Source organism: Artemia franciscana, chromosome 8 (genome assembly GCF_032884065.1).
Source record: "Artemia franciscana chromosome 8, ASM3288406v1, whole genome shotgun sequence".
Lineage (NCBI taxonomy): Eukaryota > Metazoa > Arthropoda > Branchiopoda > Anostraca > Artemiidae > Artemia > Artemia franciscana.
The window spans coordinates 4,038,893-4,063,129 of NC_088870.1; the positions used below are offsets into that span (position 1 = coordinate 4,038,893).

The 24,237-nt window shown below is 35.2% G+C and overlaps 1 protein-coding gene across 2 annotated transcripts in view; it reads right to left on the reverse strand.

The window, feature by feature from the left end:
* LOC136029889 (exostosin-2-like) overlaps window positions 1-24,237 on the reverse strand; it is a 73,026-nt gene that overhangs the window by 48,470 nt on the left and 319 nt on the right. For both annotated transcript variants that reach the window (XM_065708370.1, XM_065708371.1), the window contains exons 2-3: window positions 9,230-9,674; window positions 7,242-7,266 (exon numbers count right to left, since the gene is read on the reverse strand). In XM_065708370.1, coding sequence (XP_065564442.1) covers window positions 7,242-7,266; window positions 9,230-9,632 — 428 coding nt within the window. In that variant the 5' untranslated portion in view covers window positions 9,633-9,674. The remainder of the gene's footprint in view (window positions 1-7,241; window positions 7,267-9,229; window positions 9,675-24,237) is intronic.

A 24,237-nucleotide genomic window follows, 5' to 3' on the forward strand; every position in this document is an offset into this window, starting at 1 on the left:
TGACTCTGTCACAACTCTACTTTTTAAAACAATAAAAAAAAACTTTAGCGTAAAGAGTGAGGCGTTTTAGATGGGACAACCTCTTTCATATACGGAGTAATTTCTGTTCGTTTTAAGTTTTAATGTCACTCCTTAATCGCAGTTAAAAAAAAACTTGTTTTTTATTTAATTTCTGAACGTTTTTGAATTAATGCATGTTTTGATTTTGGCTCACTGCACATGAAAAATTAAACCGAAATTTGCATATTAATTTTTTTATGCTAAATAACTTTCTCATAGTTTTGACCGGATGATTTTGATAAAAAAGGGTTTGTGGAGGAGACCTAGCTGCCCTCCAATTTTTGGTTACTTAAAATGCAACTAGATTTTTTTTTTTCGAACGAACGTTTTTGTTAGTAATAAACATATGTACCTTACGAATTAACTTACGTAACGAACTTCTATATTTGTGTATTTTTATTATGTATATCAGGGGGTTTTCCTCCTCGTCAATACATCGCTTTTTACACTAAAGCTTGAACTTTATCCCAAATCTTTAAGAATGACCTCTGAATCACAAAGGCCGTAGAATAAATAGTTGAAATGAGTAAAAATACTTTAGCGTAAAAAGCAAGGAACTGTGGAGGAGACGAATCCCCTTGTATACGTAATATTCTACGTTCGCTTTAAGTTTTAATGCCACTCATTACTTCCAGGTGAAAATGTTTTTTTTAGTTATTTTCTTATTCTTCTTTTTTAAATAATTCTAAAAAATCCTGCACCTCCTTCATTGAAATTCTCTTCCCTCATGATAAATTCCTCCATGGAAAGATCCTCCATGGAAGGATCCTCCCACGTAACCCCCTCTCCCGACCCACTCACACCCTATCACGAAAAAGTCCCCCTGAAAACGTCAGTACACTTCATAATAACCATTACTATATGTAAACAATGGTCAAAGTTTGTAACTTGCAGCCCCTCCCCCGGGGACTGTGGGAGATTAAGTCATCCCCAAAGATATAGTTATAAAGTTTTCGACTATGCTGAACAAAATGGCTATCTCAAAACTTTGAATCGATGACTTTGGAGAAAAATGGGCGGGGAGAGGGCCTAGGCACCCTCCAACTTTTGGTCACTTAAAAAGGGTACTAGAACTTTTAATTTCCGTTAGAATGAGCCCCCTGGCAACATTCTTGGACCACTGGGTCACTACGATCAACCCTTGAAAAAAAAATAAACACACGCCCGTGATCTGTCTTCGGGCAAAAAAAAACAAAATTCCACATTTTTGTAGATAGGAGCTTGAAACTTTTAAAGTTGCGTTCTCTGATACGCTGAATCTGATGGTGGGATTTTCGTTAAGATTCTATGACTTTCAGGGGATATTTCCCCCTGTTTTCTAAAATAAGACAATTTTTTCAGGCTCGTAATTGTTGATGGGTAAGACTAAACTTGATGAAACTTATATATTTAAAATCAGCATTAAAATGCAATTTTTTCGCTGTAACTATTGGTATCAAAATTCCGTCTTTTAGAGTTTCGGTTACTGTTGAGCCGGGTCGCTCCTTACTACAGTTGGTTACCACGAACTGTTTGAAACGATAAAGTGTATTATAGTCAGGTAATTATTATTTTAAAATGGTGAAATATTGGCTTAAATAAAATTATGTTCGTTCTGTGAGCTGTTAAAGACAGAAAGGGCTACAATCAGGATTGACACTTGACAAATAGGAACAAATAATAAAATTAAATAACCAAGAAAAACGATGGTAATGTCAGCCAGAGGATAAAAAATAAGCAAAAATGACAGAGGCAGATATTTCGTCAGGAGCTTCCGCCCAGCCGTCTTCAGTGTTAAAAAAAAAAACAGGGACAACTAACTTCTTGAAGTAACTGAACTGAGCCGGAATAAATGAAAGATTATTCACCAATTAGATTGGGCAAGAATTCTCTGCTTGGTGAATGACTTAGCTTGTCTACAGACCTAATTTTCACTAAAAGTGTGGTCAGATGATCTTAATTTAAACCAAAGAAAAATATTATTTGAATCCATAAATTTTAAGTTATTGTAAATTGACTTTATAGGAATATCTCCAGTATCTCTATTTAAAGCAAGGTCTTTATGGATTTTTTAATTTCAATTGCCTTAATAAAAAGAATGTGAGAAGCCATTTGTTTCAAAGATTAAAGTTGCCTCATCAAAAAGAACTAAATGATCTGGATTTTCAACGATGTGGAGGGCCAAAGCATAATCAATATCCTCATTGTTATTTTAATTTAACGTCTCAGAGAAATCTCGTGTTCATGCCGTCTTTCCCCAGGGAGTCAGCGTCCCCCCCCCCCACACACACATAAAAAAAACGCGGAATATTCTCTCCTCTCCCGCGGAAAACAAACCCTATTTTCTCCTTGGGTAATACCGGATCTTCATCGGAAGGGAAATTGAAATTTCTACTCTCCTGTTTAAGTTAGGGACAATTGTATAGCATTGCCTCTAGTAAAGACCCATAAGGGTTTAATGTATTAACATTTATTTAGGTATTTATTTTTCCCAGAGGCACTTCAAGTGGAAGGCGTGGTCGAATAAAATTTGGAGGGGGCTCAGTCGTTTGTAAATTAGAAGTTCTAGTGCCCTTGTCTAAGATTTAGTCTGCTTTTCAACCAATTGCTACTGAATGAGTTGTTACTTACTACAGTGTCTTAAAGAAATTCTTATTCTAGTTTAACGACCCTTGTGTTTCAGCAGTTGTTTTGAAAGAATCATTAGATAAATACAGAATTAGATCTAAGAGACATGATTGGGGGTGGAGGTAGACACTAATATATAATCCTCAGGGCCGTATCCAGGAGTTTCGTTGGGAGAGGGAGGGTTCGGAACAGGTACAGTAACTTAAATAATAATCCAAATCTGAAGGGGAGGAGCTAGATTTGAAACCAAATCCTGTTGAAGACAGTCTTAATAACTGTGAAAGTGAATGAATGTTCCACAATTATGATCCAGTGTTTAGTTAATCAAAGTCATCAAAGTTTTAGAAACCTCTTTCTTAATTGGATTCGGCTATTTAAATATGCAAAGGGTAACATTTCTTAGGTTCAAATGTAGAAATATATTGCTTATATGATTTTACTCCCAAATGCTGGTAATTTTTTTTGATTATTTTTTTTTTAAACAAAACGGATGTCCGAAATCAGCCACTGTCCCATTGCTAAGGTATTAATCCTAGGGACAAAATTACCAAAGGAACAAACTAGACTGTTAATCAAATTGATGAAACTCTAAAATGAAGGGTCATTACCTTTCTAAGCCCAGGAAATCAGAGTCATTAAAAAATATAATTAAAAACTGTAAGTGATGCTTATAAATAAATGTTCAACTGGTCTTAAAGCTACAGGGCAACTCCAAAATACCAATTTTATCCTGTATTTCCTAGGGAATATCTTATTTTGCCTTATTTTACCAATTTTACCTTATCTTACCAATCTCAAAAACCAAGTTTTTATTTGACGGTAATTTTACAATACTAATGTTGGATAGCCAGAAGATCAAGGAAGTGGATAGCTTCACTTGCCTGGGTAATAATTAATTATTATTAATTATTGCCTGGGTAACATTATAATATAGTGCTTGAAATTAAATATTATTAACTAAATTAAAATTATTGACTAAAAAATGAATAATATTGCTGGGTAGTGTAATTAATAGCAAAGATGGTGTGTACAATGAAGATGTAAAAATTGGAATAATCCAGACCTAGGGTGTTTTTTTTTTATAGTTAAAAAGAGCAGGAAAGAATAGGAGGTTAAGTCTGCGATCCAAGATTGGAATATTGGAAGCCACAGTTATAACAGAAGCCAAGCATGGTTTTGAAAGGTGGGCGCATCAGAAGACGGAGGACTCATCAGGTGTTTTCTAGAGGCATTTTCTAGAGGCATTTTCTATAGGTAGTTTTGTGTACCCATATGACTAACTGTACATCAGACAACGAGCCGTGCGGCAAATGCGCTTTTATCCACTTTTCTGTGGCTATAGCGAGAAAAAATTTGAGATAACTAAGACACATTTTGCGGAAGAAGGATGACAAATTGACCCTTTTCGACCAACAATCTGGGGCCATGCGAAAAGCAATTTGTTCTCAAATTGTGTGAAAAAAGTTCACAAGGAAGGATTTAAATGAAACTAGAAATTCTTGAGAGGGGATAAAGAGAGAAGCTTTGAAAATATTCAATTGGAGGAGGGTGGAGGATTGGGATGGAGATGCAGCATTGAATGATCAGTATTAACAGCAGTAGCAATAGTAAACACATCATAGGACTTTGCAAATTAATATGATATTATGGGCTTCTTATTTATGCATTCCATCTAGCCGATATTACACAAAAATTTATCAACCATGCTCAAAAGTGTTAGCTCCTCTTCAATTAGCAGCTCCTCTTCCTTATAGCACCTCTTCCTACAGCTCCTCTTCCTTTAGCAGTATAAACTTTGATAGTTTAGATTGGAGATTTTCAGATCTTCAATCTAAAATAAGGAATATCAATATTCCTCCAAAACTTTTCTTTAAAGGTCATTAAAGGATTGGGATGGAGATGCAGCATTGAATGATCAGTGTTAACAGCAGTAGCAATAGTAAACACATCATAGGACTTTACAAATTAATATGATATTATGGGCTTCTTATTTATGCATTCCATCTAGCCGATATTACACAAAAATTTATCAACCATGCTCAAAAGTGTTAGCTCCTCTTCAATTAGCAGCTCCTCTTCCTACAGCTCCTCTTCCTTTAGCTCCTCTTCCTTATAGCACCTCTTCCTATAGCTCCTCTTCCTTTAGCAGTATAAACTTTGATAGTTTAGATTGGAGATTTTCAGATCTTCAATCTAAAATCAGCAATATCAATATTCCTCCAAAACTTTTCTTTAAAGGTCATTAAAGGATTGGGATGGAGATGCAGCATTGAATGATCAGTAATAACAGCAGTAGCAATAGTAAACACATCATAGGACTTTGCAAATTAATATGATATTATGGGCTTCTTATTTATGCATTCCATCTAGCGGATATTACACAAAAATTTATCAACCATGCTCAAAAGTGTTAGTTCCTCTTCAATTAGCAGCTCCTCTTCCTTTAGCTCCTCTTCCTTATAGCACCTCTTCCTATAGCTCCTCTTCCTTTAGCAGTATAAACTTTGATAGTTTAGATTGGAGATTTTCAGATCTTCAATCTAAAATCAGCAATATCAATATTCCTCCAAAATTATCTTTAGTCTCCGAAATATTTACATAGTTTGTTTTTCCCAAAATTTGGTCCACTCTCCCTCCCCAAAATACATTTCATAAGATATTCTAAAGTCGACTCCCCCTCTCTCCCTTAAATATTAACATTCTTCTCAATTGTACCATACTTATATTCCATTCAATTTGTTTTTTATTTCTAAATTTAAATTTCTTTTTTTTTTCTGTACATGTGCCTACTTTGAATTTGGTACTTCAAATAAGCATTTAGTAATTATGTTTAAGAATATTATTTGCAATTAAAGGTCATTAAATCTAAGGGCTCAAGGGCTAGAAAATTACTAAAATTTGCAAAGTTTGTAAGATGCCAACATTCAAAAGAGTAGTATGTGTCATGGCCACAGTGGCCACTGTCAAAAGTAGCAGGAGGTTAGAAAAAAGATCACATCATACTGATACTCTTCAAAATTAAACCATTATTAATTATTAAAATTTATAAATTTTATAATTTTAAAAGTATGAATTTTATATAAATTTTATAATTGTTTAATTATAAAATTAAACAATAATTTAAACAATTAATTTTGCAAATTACACTTCTATGCCTGGCTGTTCAAGTTGTTGTCCAAATCAACATATATTGAACTATATATATATTATAATATATATTGAATATATTAATATATATTGAATATATTGAATATATATATATATATATATTGAATTTGTTAAATTTAAACCTGATATCCAACTTTTGTACAAATCAACATATATTGAACATACTTTCTTAGAAAAGGGTTTATGATTCATTACCCTGTTCTGCAGGAGTTGCCCCCATTATTTTTGTAGAGTTTTTTTTAATTTTTTTATTTATAGTTTAGATTTTATATTCGTTAAAGTTAACTTTGTATCCAAATTGTTGTAAAAACCAAAATATGTTTAACACATATTTTAGAGAAGGGTGCATAATCCATCGCCCTGTTCTGCAGATGGTACTCTCATTTATTTTGTGCACGTTCACAAAGGTGAATGACAGGGGCCCAATGATTCACAAAGGTAAGTTAACTATCCAACACTGTGAACAAATCTTACATTGCCTACCATGGCTCCTTTCTTTGGTAACAGCTAAAATGGTATAGTTTTATTTTTTCATTTCCCAGACTCTAAGTGTTAATAACAGCAGGCCTACTATCCAAAACAACACATTGCTTTACACCTTTCAGGGAATAGGTAAAAATAAAAGTTCCATTAAAAACAAACACAAATAGGCTTATATTAGAAACAACGCTATAGCGTTGCCTATCGCAAAGCCCATAAGGCTAAAATAATTTGTTAATTTGTTTTCCCAGAGGCAGTTTATATGGAAGGGTTTGTCACACAAACTGCAGAAGGGACTCATTCGATTGAAAATTGAAGTTCTAGAGCTGTTTTTAAGAGTCAAAAGTGATTGGAGGGTTACTAGCTCTCCCATGACCTTTTCCCCTGAATTCATATGATAAAAATTTTAGACAGCAATTTTAATGTAAGTTATGCCCTGGGGGCATATATGGTTCTTTATTTATCGTCATGAAAAGGCAGTACGGTCTTCGAAGTTATGCACGTTAGATAATAATAAATCATTAATTATCATCAATGGCAATTGAACCCAAAGAAAAAAAAAGAGAAATTACTTTTCTTTATATTTCCATGGTAAAAGTTGTGCTTCAGTTTCATTGGTTTACACCAATTACATATTTTTGTAAGCCAATCCTGTTAATCCTTATTTCTAGAAAGACAAATAACCCCGCCTTTAAAAAGCTGCATGGTTTGAAAACCTCCTGAGCAAAATTTTAACCAATAAAAATGAAAAGTCAAATTCCAAGTGCTTAGCTTTTCTGACTGAAATTCTAAGTTTATAAAAAGAGCAAATAGTCTTGAGTCACAATACTATTTACAACCTTATTATTATTATTAACCCAACTTTATTTACAACCCTATTATTTACAACCCATCTGTAGCTAAAATATAGGGAAAATAATACTTACTCAACACGCATTCTTTCCTGATTTAAACAAGAGCTAAGAGCTCATATGGCACTTGTGACGAGGTCGGAAGAGCCGAGAGCTCATATGGTACGAGGTCGGAAGAGCCAAGAGCTCATTTGGACGAGGTCGGAAGAGCCAAGAGCTCATTTGGCACTTGTGAGAAGGTCAGAACCTAAAGTTAAACTTTATAGCACAAGATCCTTCTAAATATCAAATTTCATTAAGATCTGGTCACCCTTTCGTAAGTTACAAATACCTCAATTTTCAAAATTACCTCCCCCCTCCCAATTCCACCAAAGAGAGCAGATCCGGTCCAGTTATGTCAGTCACGTATCTTAGACAGGTTTCTATTCTTCCCATCCAGTTTCATCCTGATCTCACCGCTTTAAGTATTTTCTAAGATTTCCGGTCCCCCCAACTGTCCCCCCCCCAATTACGTTTGATCCGGTTGAGATTTAAAATAAGATATCAGAGTTACGAGGTCCTTCTAAATATGAAGTTTCATGAAGATCCGATCACTCCTTCGTAAGTTAAAAATACGTTATTTTTCTTATTTTTCAGAATTACCCCCCCCCCCCCGCAATTGAGCGGATCCGTTCCAATTATGTAAATTACGTATGCAAGACTTTTGCTTATTTTTCCAACCAAGTTTCATCCCAATCCTTCCAATCTAAGGGTTTCCCATCATTTTAGGTCTCCCCACCCCAAACTTCCCCCAATGTCACCAGATCCGGTCAGGATTTAAAATAAGAGCTTTGAGCCACGATATCCTTCTAAAAATCAAATTTCATGGAGATCCAATCACCCATTCGTAAGTTAAAAATACCTCATTTTTTCTAATTTTTCAGAATTAACCCCCCCCCCCCAACTACCCAAAAGAGAGCGGATCCGTTCCGTTTATGTCAATCATCTATCTAGGACTTGTGTTTATTTTTCCCACCATGTTTCATCCCGATCCCTCCACTCTAAGTGTTTTCCAAGTTTTAGGTTTCCCCCTCCCAACTCCCCGCCCCCATCACCAGATCCGGTCGGGATTTAAAATAAGAGCTCTAAGACACGATATCCTTCTAAACATCAAATTTCATTGAGATCCGATCACCCGTTCGTAAGTTGAAAATACCTCATTTTTCTAATTTTTAAGACTTACTCCCCCCCTCCCAACTACCCCAAAGAGAGCAAATAAGTTCCGATTATGTCAATCATGTATCTGGGACTTGCGCTTATTTTTCCCATCAAGTTTCATCCCGATCCCTCTACTCTAAGTGTTTTCCAAGATTTTAGGTTTCCCCCCTCCAACTCCCCCCAATGTCATCAGACCCAGTCGGGATTTAAAATAAGAGCTCTGAGACACAATATCATTCCAAACATCAAATTTCATTAAGATCCAATCACCCGCTCATAAGTTAAAAATACTTCATTTTTTCTATTTTTCCGAATTAACCGGCCCCTTCTCCCCCCCCCAGATGGTCAAATCGGGAAAACGACTATTTCTAATTTAATCTGGTCCGGTCCCTGATACGCTTGCCAAATTTCATCGTCCTAGCTTACCTGGAAGTGCCTAAAGTAGCAAAACCGGGACTTTAGGTTTTCCCCCTCCAACTCCCCCCAATGTCATCAGATCCGGTCGGGATTAAAAATAAGAGCTCTAAGACACAATATCATTCCAAACATCAAATTTCATTAAGATCCAAATACCCGCTGATAAGTTAAAAATACTTCATTTTTTCTATTTTTTGCGAATTAACCGGGCCCCCACTCCCCCCCAGATGGTCAAATCGGGAAAACGACTATTTCTAATTTAATCTGGTCCGGTCCCTGATACGCTTGCCAAATTTCATCGTCCTAGCTTACCTGGAAGTGCCTAAAGTAGCAAAACCGGGACCGACAGACAGACCGACAGACAGACCGACAGACAGACCGACAGACAGACCGACAGACCGACAGAATTGGCGACTGCTATATGTCACTTGGTTAATACCAAGTGCCATAAAAATCAATATACGGCATAAACAGACAGGCAGTTCTTGCATCACTTGTATAAAATTCACTATCTTTAATGCCATTCACTAAATCTTTGAATTCCTTAGATACAATTGGATTTACTAAAACACCATTTTCATCAAAAAAATCTATTTCTGGGTATATGTAGATAGTTATTTTATTTGTTCCAATCCCTCCACAGGAATAGACATCAAAACAATTATGGTAGGTACAGAAATCCTGATATTCTGAATATGTGTCGTTAATGGACACATCTATCCTTTGCTTGAGATTGGTATTAGAGAAACTGAAAAGCCTTCCAATAAGGGTGCAAATAAATATGAGCAGTAGAGAGACTACAGCTCCAACACAAAATAAAAAGAGCTGGGACTTATTCTTTTTCTTTTCCATGTTACGGTATTAGCACAAAAATCCGCTGGTGCATACTACAAACTGAAAAAAAAAAGAATAAGTACAATAAAACACAAAAATATAAAAGAAATGATATGATGGGACAGAGCATCCTATTACAGTAGCCTGTAGTCTTAGTAAATTATTTGGATGTATTCTACTCCCTTTTATTCAAGATAAAGTGGATTATAAGGCTAATCAATTCTCCCACCCCAACCAAGGATAACTTACTTTTTGTTCAGCCTTAGAAAGATGGCCAAAGAGAACAATCTTTCAGCCTTCATCCTCAGTATATGCCCTAGCCATCTCAACTTTTCTCTTATTATAGTCCTAAAAAGCAGCATTGAGCCACATTTATTGTAAGTTGCATGTTGGTTGTTGACAGGCCAACGAGATACTTACTCATGTTACAAGAAGCAAATCAACTTAAAACTTAAACCCATTTTTGTGCTTGGATTTATTGAAAGCTTTAACAAAATTTGCTATTCCCAAGCCTAGTTTTCTTTTAACATCATCATTTTATCTAACTACAACACATCTAAACATGCTTCTCCTCTATCCTAACCTATTCAAAGTCTCCTACTTTACACCCTCTCGAGAAGTTCTCATTTCTCTTAAATCTCTCCTTATGACATTCTCCCACCCTAACAAAGGATAAATTGCTTTTCATTCAGCCTTAGAAAGTTGGCCAAAAAAACAATCTGTCAGCCTCCAGCCTCAGTATATAATAATAATTTATTTGTGACCCACTTGAAACAGCAGAGCATAAAACAAACACACAGAAAAAAAACTTCTGAGAGCACATTATGTTCTAGCCATCTCAACTTTTATCTTATTATAGTCCTAGAAAGAAGGATTGAACTATATTTATTGTACAGCCTACTGCTTGAGATACAGTCAGTCAGTTGGGTACCCAAAACAATCTGTAGGCAAATATGTTGGTAATTTCTATAGAAACCATCTAGCAAAACTTTCTCCAATAAAAAACAATAGAAAGAAAGCATAATTCAACAACAACTACAAACACAGGATAAACAAAATGAACAAAGGTAATGAGACTCTGATGAATTCAGTCGAAAAATCAAATGCACTTCTCAATAACTATAGCCAGGTTTACCAATCAGTGATTTATAGGCAAAACAGAGTTACTTGTCCGTGTAGGCAGTTCTGTCCAATACTGTTACATTTTGCGTTATTGGTAGTCTATCAAATTTTTTTTCACGTTAAGATGGAATCACAATTTTTGTCATGATTCATGCTTGATCAGGAGTTTGGTAAGGAGGTGTTCCTTTTCAATATATCTTCAAAGCTTGTTCAAATTTTTAGATATATCTTATCTCATGTATACTAATGATTTTTGCTTGTTAGCTGGTGAAAATTTGTGCTACAGATTTAAAATGTCATTCCACAATTTTACCAAGACATTGATTCGAGCCTGATTACTCAAAAATGCAAGTACTTAGCATTTTTTGTAAATTGTATTGGTAAATTCTAGAGAATCTGGTGGCTTAGGACTTATGTCTCTAGATGGGGTTGATGGTGATTTCTGTTGATGGTAAGAGGGTAGCAGCTATTTTTAACCTTTTCATTATTGTCTTGTAAATTCTGCTTCACATATGGAATCTTATTTCTTTCTAGAAGCTTTTTTACTACAAAATGAGTCAGAGCAGCCTACACCAAATCAGATGTTGCACCTCAGCATTTACAAAAAATCATGTGCGTTCTTTTTTGGGTAAATGCCCCTGATATTGATGGTGTTTCAAGTGCTGTAATACATTGAGTGACTTCTTTTTGGCTACTCCTCTTGGTTTTTTTTTTTTTTAATCTAGGTTTAGACTCTGGTAAATAAACTACTCCATAGAAAAATGCAGACATAGAACCTTTTCATAATGGTGAATTTTAGAGTTCAATGATTATTGCCCTTCTTCAAATACTTCAATTTTTCTAAAATTTTGGAAAGAGTGATTGTTGATTGGATCCAAAATTTATTGAAAAATAATCCACGCCACACAGCCAAGTGTACTGCTTGGACAAACAGGTCTTGTAAAATGTCATTAATGGAATTAATTAAAAATGTTCAAAGGATGGCTGACTGAGTTCAAAAGTTTGCTTATGGTAACATTGATTTATGCAAGCCATTAGATAAGGTTTCAATACCTCTGTTATTGACAAAAGGTGAAATTATGGGATTGTATACAGGACTCTGACTTGGATTGCAGATTACCTAATAGATAGGTCATTGAAAATTAGGGGTTGGAAAGCATTATCTGAGCAGTAGAGCATCTTAACTGGAGACCCCTAGGGTAGTTGTTGGGGCCAGTTATATTATGTCTATTCATTAATGACTTGCCACAGGTAATCCAGCAAAACACAATAAAACGTATATAGATTATACAAGGATTTATAGGGGTATCTCCTTCCCAGTTGGTGTGGCTTTTCTGCAGGAAGATTTAATTGCATTGGTTGATTGATTAAGCTCAAATTTAATGTTTATCAACAAGGAGGAATGCATAATGTGAATTATCAAGTGAATGTAATAGCTTACCAGCATCTCATTGATGATGTAGAGGCATGCTCTATTGATTCTATCAGGGACTTCTGTAATATTTTTTATGATCGCCTGAGGTTTGATTGTCTTAATTTAAAATTATTTTAATTTACACTTGCAAGCAATAGGACAAAATCCTGTGTCTGCTACTTAGAGATGGTAATGGCCACTCCCAATCAACCAGTATAACTCATTCTAGAGCTGTTTTGTCAGTCTTGTTAATTGGGCATGCAATATACATTCCAATCAAAGAAAACCAGAGGTTTTCTTTGAGCTGTCAAGTTAGAAAAGGTCGGAAATGGAATCTTCATCAGAAGCTTGTATACTGTTATTGCATCACCTAGTTTGTGATAATCAGATAGGGATGGTAAGATATTCTTCTTAAGATGGGATGTATATGGAACATCATATGAATGATCAATGCTTTTTTTACCCTCTGAACTCATTCTAGAGCTGTTTTGTCAGTCTTGTTAATTGAGCATGCAATATACATCCCAATCAAAGAAAACCAGAGGTTTTCTTTGAGCTGTCAAGTTAGAAAAGGTCAGGAATGGAATCTTCATCAGAAGCTTGTATACTGTTATTGCATCACCTAGTTTGTGATAATCAGATAGGGATGGTAGGATATTCTTCTTAAGATGGGATGTATATGGAACATCATATGAATGATCAATGCTTTTTTTACCCTCTGAACTCATTCTAGAGCTGTTTTGTCAGTCTTGTTAATTGGGCATGCAATATACATTCCAATCAAAGAAAACCAGAGGTTTTCTTTGAGCTGTCAAGTTAGAAAAGGTCGGAAATGGAATCTTCATCAGAAGCTTGTATACTGTTATTGCATCACCTAGTTTGTGATAATCAGATAGGGATGGTAGGATATTCTTCTTAAGATGGGATGTATATGGAACATCATATGAATGATCAATGCTTTTTTTACCCTCTGAACTCATTCTAGAGCTGTTTTGTCAGTCTTGTTAATTGGGCATGCAATATACATCCCAATCAAAGAAAACCAGAGGTTTTCTTTGAGCTGTCAAGTTAGAAAAGGTCGGGAATGGAATCTTCATCAGAAGCTTGTATACTGTTATTGCATCACCTAGTTTGTGATAATCAGATAGGGATGGTAAGATATTCTTCTTAAGATGGGATGTATATGGAACATCATATGAATGATCAATGCTTTTTTTACCCTCTGAACTCATTCTAGAGCTGTTTTGTCAGTCTTGTTAATTGAGCATGCAATATACATCCCAATCAAAGAAAACCAGAGGTTTTCTTTGAGCTGTCAAGTTAGAAAAGGTCAGGAATAGAATCTTCATCAGAAGCTTGTATACTGTTATTGCATCACCTAGTTTGTGATAATCAGATAGGGATGGTAGGATATTCTTCTTAAGATGGGATGTATATGGAACATCATATGAATGATCAATGCTTTTTTTACCCTCTGAACTCATTCTAGAGCTGTTTTGTCAGTCTTGTTAATTGGGCATGCAATATACATCCCAATCAAAGAAAACCAGAGGTTTTCTTTGAGCTGTCAAGTTAGAAAAGGTCAGGAATGGAATCTTCATCAGAAGCTTGTATACTGTTATTGCATCACCTAGTTTGTGATAATCAGATAGGGATGGTAGGATATTCTTCTTAAGATGGGATGTATATGGAACATCATATGAATGATCAATGCTTTTTTTACCCTCTGAACTCATTCTAGAGCTGTTTTGTCAGTCTTGTTAATTGGGCATGCAATATACATCCCAATCAAAGAAAACCAGAGGTTTTCTTTGAGCTGTCAAGTTAGAAAAGGTCGGGAATGCAATCTTCATCAGAAGCTTGTATACTGTTATTGCATCACCTAGTTTGTGATAATCAGATAGGGATGGTAAGATATTCTTCTTAAGATGGGATGTATATGGAACATCATATGAATGATCAATGCTTTTTTTACCCTCTGAACTCATTCTAGAGCTGTTTTGTCAGTCTTGTTAATTGGGCATGCAATATACATCCCAATCAAAGAAAACCAGAGGTTTTCTTTGAGCTGTCAAGTTAGAAAAGGTCAGGAATGGAATCTTCATCAGAAGCTTGTATACTGTTATTGCATCACCTAGTTTGTGATAATCAGATAGGGATGGTAGGATATTCTTCTTAAGATGGGATGTATATGGAACATCATATGAATGATCAATGCTTTTTTTACCCTCTGAACTCATTCTAGAGCTGTTTTGTCAGTCTTGTTAATTGGGCATGCAATATACATCCCAATCAAAGAAAACCAGAGGTTTTCTTTGAGCTGTCAAGTTAGAAAAGGTCGGGAATGCAATCTTCATCAGAAGCTTGTATACTGTTATTGCATCACCTAGTTTGTGATAATCAGATAGGGATGGTAAGATATTCTTCTTAAGATGGGATGTATATGGAACATCATATGAATGATCAATGCTTTTTTTACCCTCTGAACTCATTCTAGAGCTGTTTTGTCAGTCTTGTTAATTGAGCATGCAATATACATCCCAATCAAAGAAAACCAGAGGTTTTCTTTGAGCTGTCAAGTTAGAAAAGGTCAGGAATGGAATCTTCATCAGAAGCTTGTATACTGTTATTGCATCACCTAGTTTGTGATAATCAGATAGGGATGGTAGGATATTCTTCTTAAGATGGGATGTATATGGAACATCATATGAATGATCAATGCTTTTTTTACCCTCTGAACTCATTCTAGAGCTGTTTTGTCAGTCTTGTTAATTGGGCATGCAATATACATCCCAATCAAAGAAAACCAGAGGTTTTCTTTGAGCTGTCAAGTTAGAAAAGGTCAGGAATGGAATCTTCATCAGAATCTTGTATACTGTTATTGCATCACCTAGTTTGTGATAATCAGATAGGGATGGTAGGATATTCTTCTTAAGATGGGATGTATATGGAACATCATATGAATGATCAATGCTTTTTTTACCCTCTGAACTCATTCTAGAGATGTTTTGTCAGTCTTGTTAATTGGGCATGCAATATACATCCCAATCAAAGAAAACCAGAGGTTTTCTTTGAGCTGTCAAGTTAGAAAAGGTCAGGAATGGAATCTTCATCAGAAGCTTGTATACTGTTATTGCATCACCTAGTTTGTGATAATCAGATAGGGATGGTAGGATATTCTTCTTAAGATGGGATGTATATGGAACATCATATGAATGATCAATGCTTTTTTTACCCTCTGAACTCATTCTAGAGCTGTTTTGTCAGTCTTGTTAATTGGGCATGCAATATACATCCCAATCAAAAAAACCAGAGGTTTTCTTTGAGCTGTCAAGTTAGAAAAGGTCAGGAATGGAATCTTCATCAGAAGCTTGTATACTGTTATTGCATCACCTAGTTTGTGATAATCAGATAGGGATGGTAGGATATTCTTCTTAAGATGGGATGTATATGGAACATCATATGAATGATCAATGCTTTTTTTACCTTCTGAACTCATTCTAGAGCTGTTTTGTCAGTCTTGTTAATTGGGCATGCAATATACATCCCAATCAAAGAAAACCAGAGGTTTTCTTTGAGCTGTCAAGTTAGAAAAGGTCAGGAATGGAATCTTCATCAGAATCTTGTATACTGTTATTGCATCACCTAGTTTGTGATAATCAGATAGGGATGGTAGGATATTCTTCTTAAGATGGGATGTATATGGAACATGATATGAATGATCAATGCTTTTTTTACCCTCTGAACTCATTCTAGAGCTGTTTTGTCAGTCTTGTTAATTGGGCATGCAATATACATCCCAATCAAAGAAAACCAGAGGTTTTCTTTGAGCTGTCAAGTTAGAAAAGGTCAGGAATGGAATCTTCATCAGAATCTTGTATACTGTTATTGCATCACCTAGTTTGTGATAATCAGATAGGGATGGTTGGATATTCTTCTTAAGATGGGATGTATATGGAACATCATATGAATGATCAATGCTTTTTTTACCCTCTGAACTCATTCTAGAGCTGTTTTGTCAGTCTTGTTAATTGGGCATGCAATATACATCCCAATCAAAGAAAACCAGAGGTTTTCTTTGAGCTGTCAAGTTAGAAAAGGTCAGGAATGGAATCTTCATCAGAAGCTTGTATACTGTTATTGCATCACCTAGTTTGTGATAATCAGATAGGGATGGTAGGATATTCTTCTTAAGATGGGATGTATATGGAACATCATATGAATGATCAATGCTTTTTTACCCTCTGAACTCATTCTAGAGCTGTTTCGTCAGTCTTGTTAATTGGGCATGCAATATACATCCCAATCAAAAAAACCAGAGGTTTTCTTTGAGCTGTCAAGTTAGAAAAGGTCAGGAATGGAATCTTCATCAGAAGCTTGTATACTGTTATTGCATCACCTAGTTTGTGATAATCAGATAGGGATGGTAGGATATTCTTCTTAAGATGGGATGTATATGGAACATCATATGAATGATCAATGCTTTTTTTACCTTCTGAACTCATTCTAAAGCTGTTTTGTCAGTCTTGTTAATTGGGCATGCAATATACATCCCAATCAAAGAAAACCAGAGGTTTTCTTTGAGCTGTCAAGTTAGAAAAGGTCAGGAATGGAATCTTCATCAGAATCTTGTATACTGTTATTGCATCACCTAGTTTGTGATAATCAGATAGGGATGGTAGGATATTCTTCTTAAGATGGGATGTATATGGAACATCATATGAATGATCAATGCTTTTTTTACCCTCTGAACTCATTCTAGAGCTGTTTTGTTAATTGGGCATGCAATATACATCCCAAACTCTAGCCTTGGTTGAACTAGACCTTTATAAACCTTTGTCATTACAGTTGGGGATCTGCTCATGAACATTTTTAATGATCCCAAGAGTCTGACTGGCCTTGCAACAGTTGCTTGGGCATAGAGATGAAACTTCAGCTTGTCATTAGCCATCTCTCTGCATAGCTTCTGGAAATAACTTTGCAGTATCCATCACTAATATCCATATAGCACTGGGTGTATGGATTTTTTTTCTCAATGTGAATGGTCGTGTATTTTGAAGCATTAAATTCAAGTCTCCAAATACTAATCCAGCAAGTGAATTCATAAAGCTCTCTTTGTGTTTACATAATATTTTCCATCATGTCTGCATGACAAATAAGTTTTGAGTCACCAGCATAGAGGATTACTTTGTTCTTAAGGATTTTTGGCATGTCATTTATATACATGTTGAGCAAAGTAGACCAAGACCATACCCTGGGGGCACCACTTTGAACTGTGGACACACCAGAGATGAGTATCTTTCCATCCCTAGCAAATACTTTTACAGGCTATTTACTCTCTATTAGAAACTCAATTAAATCCCAATTCAAGCTTGAAGCTTGATTTTGAGTCTTTTATGGCCAACTTTGTCAAATATCTTTGCGAAACCCAGCAGTATAGCATTGACTGGAAATCCCTGGTCTAGAAGGTTGGTGATATAATCATTGAAATCAATCAAGTTTTTTTCAACAGATTGGCAAGACTGAAAGACATACTAGCATGATGAGAATATATTATTACTTGCAAAGTATTTTAGAAATTCAGTGTTAACAATCCCTTCTAGTAGCTTACTGGATGCAGAAGTAATACTGATTGGTTGGTAATTGCTTGAATTCTCTTTGCTACCACACTCGTGTAAGGGGGTTTTATATGAGCCATATGCTTATCTTGCAGGGTATACTTTACATCAAGGAATTTCTTCACTAGGTAAGCAAGTGGGCTAGATAATTCAACATGTAATTGTTTGAGAAGTCTTGCATGTATACCATCATGTCCCGTTTATTTATTTGGGTTTAACTTCTACATCCACATTAACAATTGTAGTAGGAAATATTAAAGTTGTAATGTTTGTGTTTTCAAGAGAGACACATTATAATGAAAAAAGAAATCACCAATACAACAGCACAAACACAGAAATAAACATAAACCTTAAAAAAAAATAAAAAAAAAAACATGTAAACAAAAAAGACAGACAGAAGGAGAAAGAAACACTGTTTCCTTACTTTAGTAATTAACATAGATCAGTACATGAATGAGGCCTTAACCCTACTCATCCATACAAGTTACATAGGTCAAACACAATCAACCATACAGAATGTGGACAGGCAGTCGTGTTCTAAGTAAGTATAAGTCATCAATTACCAAATATTATAAACAATAAAAAAGACAAATAATTCAGAAGCGACAACCCAACACAAGGGCTCATCAGGAGAATTATGTAGTAGGAAATATTGAAGTTGTAATATTTGTGTGTTCAGGAGAGACACATCGTGTTCCATATATTTATTTGGGTTTAACTTAATCGGGTGTATCTCTACATCCACCCAACTGACTGTAGTAGGAAAAATTGAAATTGTAATGTGTGTGTGTTCAGCAGAGACACATTATCAGGTGGGGTGAATACAAATGTCTACCAGGGTAGACATGTGTATGTCTGGTAGATTGTCTACAAGTAAACAAACTGAAGCAGTTGCAAAAATTTTTGGGGTTTGGCTTGCTTGCATCTGCTATATTTTCCTCATACTGTTCATGTAAGTTTCTTTATCAGATAAGATCTCCTAGATCTCTTATTTTAGCATTACTTTCGCCATATAAGATCTCTTACTTGATTACATACCTTAGTGCATTTTGCATAATGATTCTTAATGCGTATATTCTGTGTCTTTAATCTCCAATAATTTTTCTTCTTATTTACTGCAATTCTTAATACTTTGGCCATAAATGGTAGTGTTTTTAAGTCTATTATACAGAAGAATATTTATTTGAGACCTCTAGAGTTATTTTCTTCCACTTATTCCAGGGTTTATCAACAGCAATTTCATCAGTAGTAAAGAGCTAATCCTGCCTTGCCAACTGTTGCCTCATTTAACAGGAATTTCTTCATACAAGTTTTGTAAAGGCTGATTTTTCTCAGTTTAGTTTAAGAGGGCATTGCAGGGGCAAACCCAGGGGGGATGAAGGGGATACATCCCTCCCCCCAAATTTGGAAAAATTGTCCAGTAGGTTCAACATTCTTATAGATCTCGAGTAATCAAAAAGGGTAATGTATATTATTAATGTTATTGTAATGAGGACAAAAACTGAATGATTTATCAATCTTATAAAATAAAATTCTAAATAAAACTGTCTTAAAAGCTGACCAAATTCATTATTGGCTTTAATCCCATTGATGTAGAGCAATGTATTCACAACAAGTAGACAAAGTGTGATTATCTCCACGCAAGAATTTTTGTTTTACACAAGAATTTTCGTATTGCAAAAAAAGCAGTTGGGAACAATGTCAGACTGCTGCTGACTGATCCACGTGCTGTTATAACCTTGAGCTTCTAAGATCGTTGAACTTCATTTAAATCACGCATGTTCTTTTTCAGCATTTCAAGTCTATACCCCTGATTGTTAATTAGTCGTCCATCACTTCAAAACAAAAATCAACAGTTATAGACTTTTTCAAACAGAAACAGTTGGTTGATAGCAGACCACAGTTGGTTGATACAAACCTTAGTTGGAATGGGAAGCAATTAAAATATTTAACCAGGCAAGGTTATCATGAAGCTTCATCTATGAGCTGCCAGTTACATGTTTGTGCTGCTATACTCCATGAAATTTTTCCCCGTGTAGTCTATCTCCACTCTACAAGTTGCTCCTTAAAGTTAGCCCTGCATTATTTGTACAACACACCTATTATAAGAAATTGTCTAAGAACTTTGAAAGAAGTAATTAATTTCTTTGGAGTTTCATCTAAACGCTCTGCAACTTTCAAACAAATCGTTCAAGAAAGCAATCTTATCACAGGAATCAGAATTGAACAAATTCAGAAATGAACAAAAAGAATCAAAATGAATAAATCTTGTGAAACTAGAGTAGATGGATGGAACACTTAAAAGCTATCATTCTCTTTAAAGAAATGTTCATTATTATTTGTAAGGCTATGAAGAAAATTCAAGAACATCCTTATTCAAACTCTGAATCTTCAAGCAAAGCTTATTCTTTGGTATCTGCTATTTAGAGATACAGTTTTGTTGCAGCTATGGCTACTGTCAGTGATTTTTTAACTCCTGTCACAGAAATTGTCAGCATCTTTGAAGTCAGAAACTATAGATCTCGTATGCTTCTTCAAACACACTGACAATCTTAGGGGCAAAGTTAGAAACAAGAGAGAGAGGAGTGAAGCTATGTTTCTTTTTCTATCCTTTTTTATTAATCATCTTGACAGTCATTTATATCACAACTTTAGAAACAAACAATTCCAACAAGGTTGAAGATATAAAGATTCTAACTTGTGTTTCACCCAATATAAGTGTGGTAATTGAGTTGCATGAGAGTTCAGTTATATGAGGATTCAACTTCATAGGTGTTCAGTTGCACAGGGTTCAGTTACACAGGGGTTTAGTTAAATGGGGTTGAGTTGCACAAGGGCTCAGTTAAATGGGGCTCAGTTGCACAGGGGTTCAGCTGCATGGCGGTTCAGTTACAGTGGTTCAATTGCCTGGGGTTCAGCTACACAGTGACTCAGTTGCAATAGAACCACCCAGATCACCTCCAGAACAAATATATTGGAATAATTATACAACAGCATCAGAGGATCCTGAAATGTATTACCAACTTTCTGCATTTATTCTATTTATGGATTACTTGCTGCAGCAGCTAAATCAGCAATTCCTTAGTCACCAAGAATTGCTGGAGTCATTGCAATACCTACTTCCTCAGGACTATATTTCCATGAACAACAAAAAACAAAGGATATATCAGACACTCTGACAAATTTTTGGTATCTTGATGTAGATAGCTATAAGGGAAGCTTGCAAGCTGAGTTAGCTCTGTGGAGGAGAATATGGATACCGTTTGGAAACTTGGCACCAAAATGTTTCATAATGTGCTTAAAAGAACATCATAAGAAATTTGTTTCCACCCTCCATCAGTTTTGAGGATTGGTGCAACAATTCCTGTCACTACAGCTATGCACAAGCATTCTTTTTCTTCCCTGAGAAGAGTGAAATCTCCTCTCAGGGTAGAAAAAAAAGCCCATCAAAAACCACTTAATAGACTGGCATTATTATCCATACACAGGTATGTTCCAGTCAATACTGAGGATGTTTTGAAAACACTAGCCCTTAACAAAAAAGGAGGATTATATATATATATATATATATATATATATATATATATATATATATAAATGTTTACAGTGTTGTCTCAATAAAAAAAAGTACCTTATATTCTAAAAATTTATTTTTCCTTTCTAAAGAGTACTACCATCTCTCAGTCAAAATATGCATCCCCCTCCAAAATTCATTGCTGAGTTCAGTCCTGGGGCATTGTATGGCAACATGATCATTTATACCAAAAAGGTGGTGATGGAGCCACATTGGGAAGCATCTCTATTTATCAACTATTACAAGGTCTAATTATGATGGGCATTGGCTGTCCTGGTGCCTAGTCAAAATATTTACTGCTTGGTAAAGTGGAAGGTTAGCCAGATACTCAAAATATAGTATAACTGATTCCCATGTTGAATAGTTGATGCAATGCATCCAGTAGATAGGGGGTAGGTTAAAAACCTTAGCAATGAGAGTCTTGAATTCTTTATTTTTCCTTTTTAACAAGTACTACCATCCCTCAGTCAAAATACGCATCCCTCTCCAAAATTCATTGCTAAGTTTGCTTAACAGCAAAGTTTGTTCATCTTTGCACTTCTAGACCTAGGCAGAGGGGCAGCTGCTAGCTGCCAGTTTTTGCTGACATTAAATTCCTTTTATTTTATGCTTTTATACTCCTATTAAGGTACTTAAGTGACCCAAAAATGTCATAACTGTAATTTGTGGATGCCTTGCCCCCCCCAAATTTATGAGGCCTAAAATCATTACTGTATGAGATGGTTTCCAGTTAGTTCTTTTTTTTATCCTTAGACTTGATTATTCCAAGGGTGGATCTTTCTAAATTAAGGGAATTTACATTATGATAATTTTTGTAGTTTAGCTATTATTTACTCATATGGAAGAACCCACTATAATTCTACCAGCCAAGGATTTTGAAGAAAGTTCAAGAGGGTTATTTATAAACTGATCTGTAAATCATAGAACATGTTCTCTGGCCATGTTGTTTTAACAAATAATATTGCAACTGTAATAACAGCTTCATTTAGAACCTTTTATTATAAAAACCAGTTGCCTCTATGGAACCAAAACTCCTAAGCATACATTCTTAATATGGTAAACTTTCCCTTATTCATTGTGAGGTGTGCATTTTATTTCCCTTATGTGATAAGCTTTGGAATATGTTTTGCATGGTCAACATGATCAACATATAAATATCTAGTTCTACTTTATTGTACTTTCTTGTTTATTGTGATGGTAATTAAATTTTATAGGGCCTATGTTGGTAAAATTCTAGTTTAGCTACATTTTACTATCTTGGAGGGTTTAGGTGAAGAAAATGAAACTTTCAGGGATGGATCTATAGACTAAAGTATGCTGTGGGAAGGCATTTTGAAGCATCTACCTCTACTCCTTCTCCCTCTAGAGATCAGTGACCTTTGATGACCTTTAAAGATCTTTATTCTATTAAAATGAAACCTTGCAAAACAGATCTTTTGCTTAAATAAAGTACAAGAAAACTGTTTTCAGTTTCACAACTTTGCTCAATCCCAATTTATGAGGTTTTAAAGATCTGCAAATACATTTCCTAAATTTAGAAAAAAAATCATTGATACAGCTAAAATTATACTCAAATAATATGAATTGCATTTCAGAACTAAAACCAGAAAAAAACAAACCTAATAAGTGAAAATCAAGCTAAAATATTGTTTTGTCAACTTTCAAAAAGGAATAAACCTGTCAAGTAGGTAAATTTCTATGACTTAGAAATCAGAAGAGAGATGACATGGGACATGGGAGCTTGGCAATACCTTCCTAGAGTTTATTTTTGGCCTTGGATTGTTACTGAAAGTTTCATTTTCCTAACTTTACCCCTTTCCAAGATAATGGAAAGTAGCTAAACTAGAATTTTACCTATATGTTAAGTTCTTTATCTATTGATTAAGTTCTTCATAAACTAAATCAACAGAGGGTTGTAAAAGCCTGAACTAACATCTCAACTGGAGAAGTTACAGATTCCTACTCTCTCCTAGTGGTGGAAGTGTGGGGATTTCATCATGATCTACAAAATGCTGCACACTCAGTCCTTGCAACAAAATATACTTGAACTTGACCTGTCAACAAGAATTAGAGGACACACCATGAGACAGTAGCCTACTGCAAAGAAGCCAATACCAAATTATAGAACAACTTCTTCCATAATGGAGCTGTGGGGCTTTGGAACTCCCTAAGCAAAGGAACAGTCTTAGCCCCAAGAGTGGAGGCCTTCAAGGAGGCTCTGGACAAAGATTGGTCATCCAAGCCATAGGTTTAAGAATGGGACAAAGCCAATACATTGAATCAACATCTTGACTAACCAGCACCTAGAGGATTATTCCTTATTTGCTGAACAATTCAATTCAAGGTAACTGATGTGCTGTAGAACCAGCTTTTTTGTTAGTTTCTTTCAGCTTAGCATGAGACAAACAAATACAAGTAACACAATTGGTAGAAAATAAATAATTTGGGCTAGGCCTATATATTAGCAAATTAGGAAAGGGATAAAGTATTGGGACAGTATGAAGTTAGGGAATAGTTCTTACTTCATAATATGCAGGATAATTGTACCTAACACATTTTGAATAAAGATCTGCTATGCTTTACCCCCAACCCCTAATGTATAGCATATAAGGCACATTAGATACCCTCAACATCCTAATATATAGCAAAAACTTGTCCATAAAGTAGGCTAATATATTTTCATCATATTTAGTGATAGCCTAGGCAATTCCATAACAATTGGTTAGATGAACAGGTTCTGCTTAGATGAAAAAGCATACAGGTACTGAGGCATATAAGTACCATTTTGATTTCTTATTTAGGCTTATACACCTACCCTATTTTTAACAGAGTTTTGTCCATATTTGGACTAGGCTATGCAATCTGACAGGAGTATGGGACTATAACCTTCTATTT